This window comes from Coturnix japonica, unplaced genomic scaffold, assembly GCF_001577835.2.
Source record: "Coturnix japonica isolate 7356 unplaced genomic scaffold, Coturnix japonica 2.1 chrUnrandom1014, whole genome shotgun sequence".
NCBI lineage: Eukaryota > Metazoa > Chordata > Aves > Galliformes > Phasianidae > Coturnix > Coturnix japonica.
Genome location: NW_015440360.1, coordinates 2,389 through 8,345, shown reverse-complemented (window position 1 = coordinate 8,345; position 5,957 = coordinate 2,389). Strand labels below are relative to the sequence as shown.

Below are 5,957 nucleotides of genomic sequence, written 5' to 3'. Positions count from 1 at the left end.
TGACCCCAGAGATCTCAAAGATGAACCCAAGGACCCTAAAAGGGTGACCCCATAGATCCCAAAGGTGACCCCAGGGACCCCAAATGGTCAACCCCAAAAGGTTGATCCCATGGACCCCAAAGGTTGACCCCAAAGGTTGACCCCATGGACTGCATAAGGTTGGCCCTAAAGGTGACACCATGGACCCCAGTGGTTGACCCAAGGGACCCCAAAGGCTGACCCTAAGAGAGTGACCCTGGGGACCCCAAAGGTTGACCCCAAAAGTTGACCCCCATGGACCCCAGAGGTTGACCCCATGGACCCCTAAGGTGACACCCAGGGACCCCAAAAGGCTGACCCCAAAGATTGACCCCAGGGACCATAAAGGTCGACCCCAAAAGGTTGACCCCATGGACTGCATAAGGTTGACCCTGTGGACCCCAATGGTGACCCCAAATGTTGACCCCAATGGACCCCAAATGTTGACCCCAATGGACCCCAAAAGTTGACCCCAGGGACCCCAAATGGTCAACCCCAAAAGGTTGATCCCATGGACCCCAAAGGTTGACCCCAAAGGTTGACCCCAAAGGCTGACTGACATCAGGGACCCCATAAGGTGACTCCAGGGACCCCAAAATGTTGACCCCAAATGTTGACCCCCATGGACCCCATAAGGTGACCCCAGCGATCTCAAAGATGAACCCAAGGACCCTAAAAGGGTGACCCCATAGATCCCAAAGGTGACCCCAGGGACCCCAAATAGTCAACCCCATACGGTGACCCCATGGACCCCAAAGGTGACCCTATATCCCCCTCCCATCCCCATATCCCCCATACCCCCCCAATGTCCTTACTGCGTCCCTCTGTCCCTGTGTCAGGCCGAGAACCTGCTGCTGGACGCCGACATGAACATCAAAATCGCCGATTTTGGGTTCAGCAACGAATTCACTTTTGGGAACAAACTGGACACGTTTTGTGGTAGCCCACCTTATGCTGCTCCAGAACTTTTTCAAGGGAAAAAATATGATGGACCTGAAGTAGATGTTTGGAGTTTAGGTGTTATTCTTTATACCCTGGTCAGCGGCTCCCTGCCCTTCGATGGGCAGAACCTGAAGGTAATACATGATGGGGGGGATATGGGGGGAGACCCCCAGCATTGGGGAGCCTATGGGGGTCCATTGTGTCCCCCCACCCCCCTTATGGGGGTCCATTGTGTCCCCCCACCCCCCTAAGAGCTCTATGGGGGTCCATTGTGTCCCCCCTTATGTTGGGGGTCATCCTGTATACGCTGGTCAGCGGCTCCCTGCCCTTCGATGGGCAGAACCTGAAGGTAAGATATGATGGGGGGAGACCCCCAGCATTGGGGAGCCTATGGGGGTCCATTGTGTCCCCAACCCCCCTTATGGGGGTCCATTGTGTCCCCCCACCCCCCTTATGGGGGTCCATTGTGTCCCCCCCACCCCCAGGAGCTCTATGGGGGTCTGTTGTGTCCCCCCACCCCCCTTATGGGGGTCCATTGTGTCCCCCCATCCCCCAGGAGCTCTATGGGGGTCCATTTTGTCCCCCAACCCCCCTTATGGGGGTCCATTGTGTCCCCCCAACCCCCTTATGGGGGTCCATTGTGTCCCCCCACCCCTAAGAGCTCTATGGGGTCCATTGTGTCCCCCCACCCCCCAGGAGCTCTATGGGTCCATGTGTCCCCCACCCCTCTTTGGGGTCCCTGTGTCCCCCCCCCCCCTAGTGGGGGTCCATTGTTTGTCCCACCGGGACCTCTATGTGGTCTACTGTGTCCCCCACCCCCAGAGCTCTATGGGGGTCCATTGTGTCCCGCCTATATGTTGGGGTGCCCCTATATTTCTTACCCAGAGCTCTAATGGGCGGTGCGATTGTGTCCGTACCCCACCCCCCTTTGGGGTCCATTGTGCCCCCACCCCCTAGGAGCTCTAATGGTCATGTGTCCCCCACCCTCCCTATATGGGGTCCATTGGTGTCCCCCCTATGGTTGGGGGCGCATCTTTATACGCTGGTCAGCGCTCCTGCCCTTTCCTGATGGCTAGAACCTTGAAGTATACATGATGGGGGATATGGGAAGACCCCATGCAATTGGGAGCCCTATTGGGGGTCCATTGGTCCCCCACCCCCTTATGGTGGTTCCGTTGTGTCCCCACCCCTAGGAGCTCTATGGGCCATTGTGTCCCCCCCACCCCTTAATGCGGGGTCCACTGTGTCTCTCCCAGCCCCTCTGGAGGCTCTAGGGGGGTCCATTGTGTCCCCCCTACCCCCCTTATGGGGTCCATTGTAGTCCCCACCCCGCCTGGAGCTCGTTGGGGGGTCTAGTTTGGTCCCCCACCCCTTATGGGGCCCATTGTGTTCCCCCCTTATTTGGGGTCATCCTGTATACGCTGGTCAGCGGCTCCTCTGCCCTGTCGATGGGAGAACTGAAGTAATACATGATGGGGGGATATGGGGGAACCCCAGCATTGGGGAGCCGTATGGGGGGGGATCCGATTGTGTCCCCCCACCCCTAAGAGCTCTATGGGGTCTTACACCCTTGGTCCCCCAAAAACCCTTATGGGGCTAGTCGCATTGGTCCCCCCACCCCTTGAAGAGTCTATTGGGGGTCCTATTTGTGTCCCCCCTACCCCCAGTTTATCATCTTATGGGGTCCATTGTGTCCCCCCACCCCTAAGAGCTGCTATGGGTCCATTGTGCTCCCCCCACCCCCCAGGAGCTCTATGGGGGTTCACTGTGTCCCCCACCCCCCAAGACACATCTATTGGTCCATTTGTCCCCCCACCCCCTAGAGCTCTATGGCCATTTTCCCCCCACCCCTTATGGGGGTCCATTGTGTCCCCCCAGCCCCAAGAGCTCTGTATGGGCGGTCCGATTGTTCCCCCCCACCCCCTTCGCTTGGGTGACTACTATCTTGGGGGGTCTGAAATGCAGTTGGTATGATTACATTCAAGCGTATGGGGTCCCATTGTGTCCCCCACCCCCCTGGGCTCTATGCGGCATCCATTGGTCCCCCCCACCCCTAAGAGTCTATGGGGTCTGTGTGTCTCCCCACCCCTAGGCAGCTCTATGGGGTCCATGTGTCCCCCCAGCCCCCCTTATGGGGGTCCATTGTGTCCCCCCACCCCCTGGAGCTCTATGGGCATCCATTGTGTCCCCCCACCCCTAAGAGCTCTATGGGGTCTGTATTGTGCTCACCCCACCCCTCCAGTGAGCCTCTATGGGGTCTGTGTGTATGTCCCCCTCAACCCCTTATTGGGGTCCGATGTTGTGTCCCCCCACCCCTAAGAGCTCATATGGGTTCCACGATGTTGTCCCCCACCCCCTAGAGACTCTATGGTTGCGTCCTTGTTGCCTCCCCCCAGCCCCAGGAGCTCTATGGGTGTTCACGTGTGTCCGCCCCACCCCCCAAAACTCTATTGGGGTCCATTGTGTCCCCCACCCCTAGGAGCTCTATGGGTCCATTGTGTCCCCCCACCCCCACTATGGGGTCCATTGTGTCCCCTCCACCCCTAAAGAAGCTACTTTATAGGGGTGCCGAAGTTTGTGTGCCCCCCCACCCCCCTTCGATGAGGGGTTCCATATGCTGTCCCGCCCACCCCCCTGAGCTCTATGGGCATCCATTGTGTCCCCCCACCCCTAAGAGCTCTATGGGGGTCTGTTGTGTCTCCCCACCCCTAGGAGCTCTATGGGGGTCCACTGTGTCCCCCCAACCCCCCTTATGGGGGTCCATTGTGTCCCCCCACCCCCCTTATGGGGTTCCATTGTGTCCCCCCACCCCCCAGGAGCTCTATGGGGCCCATTGTGTCCCCCACCTGGAGCTTTATGGTGTCCATTGTGCTCCCCCCCCCCCCCCCCCTCCCCCCCAATGTTGGGTGCCCCCCTTATTCTTACCCAGGAGCTCTATGGGGGTCTGTTGTGTCCCCCCACCCCCCAGGAGCTCCATGGGGGTCCATAGTGTCCCCCCTAATGTTTGGTGCCCCCTTGTTCTCCCCCAGGAGCTGAGGGAGCGAGTGCTGCGTGGTAAATACCGCATCCCCTTTTACATGTCCACCGACTGTGAGAACCTGCTGAAGAAGTTCCTCATCCTCAACCCCACCAAGAGGGGAACCCTGGAGGTGAGGGGGGGGGGGGGATCCCCACTGAGGTTTGGGGTGAAATGGAAAGATCTTAAGGGACCCCATATGTTGACTCCAGGGACCCCATAAGGTTGACCCCAAAAGATTGACCCCAAATGTGATCCCAGGGACCCCATAAGGTTGACCCCAAAAGGTTGACCCCCAAAGGTTGACCCCAGGGACCCCAAAAGACTGACCCCAAATGTGACTCCAGGGACCCCATAAGATTGACCCCATAAGGTGACCCCAAAGGTTGACCCCAGGGACCCCAAAAGGTTGACCCCAAATGTGACTCCAGGGACCCCATAAGGTTGACCCCAATAGGTGACCCCAGGGACCCCAAAAGCTTGACCCCAAAGGCTGACTCCAGGGACCCCAAAGGTGACGCTGGGGTCCCAAAAAGTGACCCCAGGGACCCTAAAGGTTGACCCCAAAGGGTGACACCATGGAGCCCATAAGGTGACCCCAGGGACCCTAAATGTTGACCCCATGGACTCCAAAGGTTGACCCCATGGACCCAAAAGGTGTCTCCAGGGACCCCATAAGGTTGACCCCAAAAGGTGACCCAAGGGACCCCAAAAGGTTGACCCAGAAGGTGACTCCAGGGACCCCATAAGGTTCACCCCAAATGTGACCCCAGGGACACCCAAAGGTTGACCCCAAGGACCTGAAAAGGTTGACCCCATGGACCCCAAAGGTTGAACCCAAAAGGTGACCCCAGGGACCCCAAAGGTGATTCCAGGGACCCCAAAAGGTTGACCCCAAAAGGTTGACCCCAAATGTTGACCCCAGGGACCCCCAGTCAGTGACCCCAGGGACCCCAAAGGTTGACCTCATGGACCCCAAATGGTGACCCCAAAGGTTGACCCCATGGACCCCAAAAGGCAACCCTAGGGACCCCAAAAGGTTGACCCCAAAAGGCTGATCCCAGGGACCCCAAATGGTGACCCCAGTTACCCCAAAAGTGACCCCAAAAGGTGACCCCAGGGACCCCATAAGGTTGACCCCAAAAGATGACCCCAAAGGTTGACCCCATGGACCCCAAAAGGCAACCCTAGGGACACCAAATGGTGACCCCAGTTACCCAAAATTGACCCCAAAAGGTGACCCCAAAGGTTGATCCCAAAGGTTGTCCCCAGAGACCCCATAAGGTGACCCCAAAGGTTGACCCCATGGACCCCAAAAGGCAACCCTAGGGACCCCAAAAGGTTGACCCCATGGACCCCAAATGGTGACCCCAGTTACCCCAAAAGGTAACCCCAAAAGGTGACCCAAGGGACCCCATAAGGTTGACCCCAAAAGGTGACCCCAAAGGTTGACCCCATGGACCCCAAAAGGCAACCCTAGGGACCCCAAAAGGTGACCCCAAAAGGTGACCCCAAAAGGTGACCCAAGGGACCCCATAAGGTTGACCCCAGGGACCCCAAATGGTGACCCCAAAAGAAGAAGATATTGCCCCCCCCATAGCCCTGCCCTACGCAACCGCGCTTTATTCACCATACAGAGCTTTGTTTGATCCCCCCCAGCAGCATTCTACCCACCCTCCCATAGCTCGCTACCCCCACCACCATGCCCTCCCTCCCCGCCTGTGCCCCCAGCCCCCTCCTCTCCCCATTGACCCACCCATAGGCCCCCCCCCCAATTACCTCGTGGCGAGCTTAGCTTGGTGACATATCCGCCCCCCATGGCAGCAATTCCAATTCGCCAGACCCCCTAGCAATTATACCCCCCAACTCCCCCCCGATTGCGCCTCCATCCCTTCACACACCCCATAACACTCTCCTCATTGCCCCCCCCATAGCGCCCCATAGTCACTCCGCCCCAATTAACCTCTCCGAGCTCTTGTTT

General features: G+C 58.2%; 1 protein-coding gene across 1 annotated transcript; it reads left to right on the top strand.

Annotated features, from left to right (window-relative positions):
• Window positions 1-821: 821 nt before the first annotated feature.
• LOC107307831 (serine/threonine-protein kinase MARK2-like) lies at window positions 822-5,494 on the top strand. Its single transcript, XM_015851336.2, has 2 exons — window positions 822-1,094; window positions 3,990-5,494. Exons 1-2 carry the CDS (start codon window positions 885-887, stop codon window positions 4,197-4,199), a joined length of 420 nt encoding a protein of 139 aa, XP_015706822.1. The 5' UTR covers window positions 822-884; the 3' UTR covers window positions 4,200-5,494.
• The last annotated feature ends 463 nt before the right edge of the window (window positions 5,495-5,957 follow it).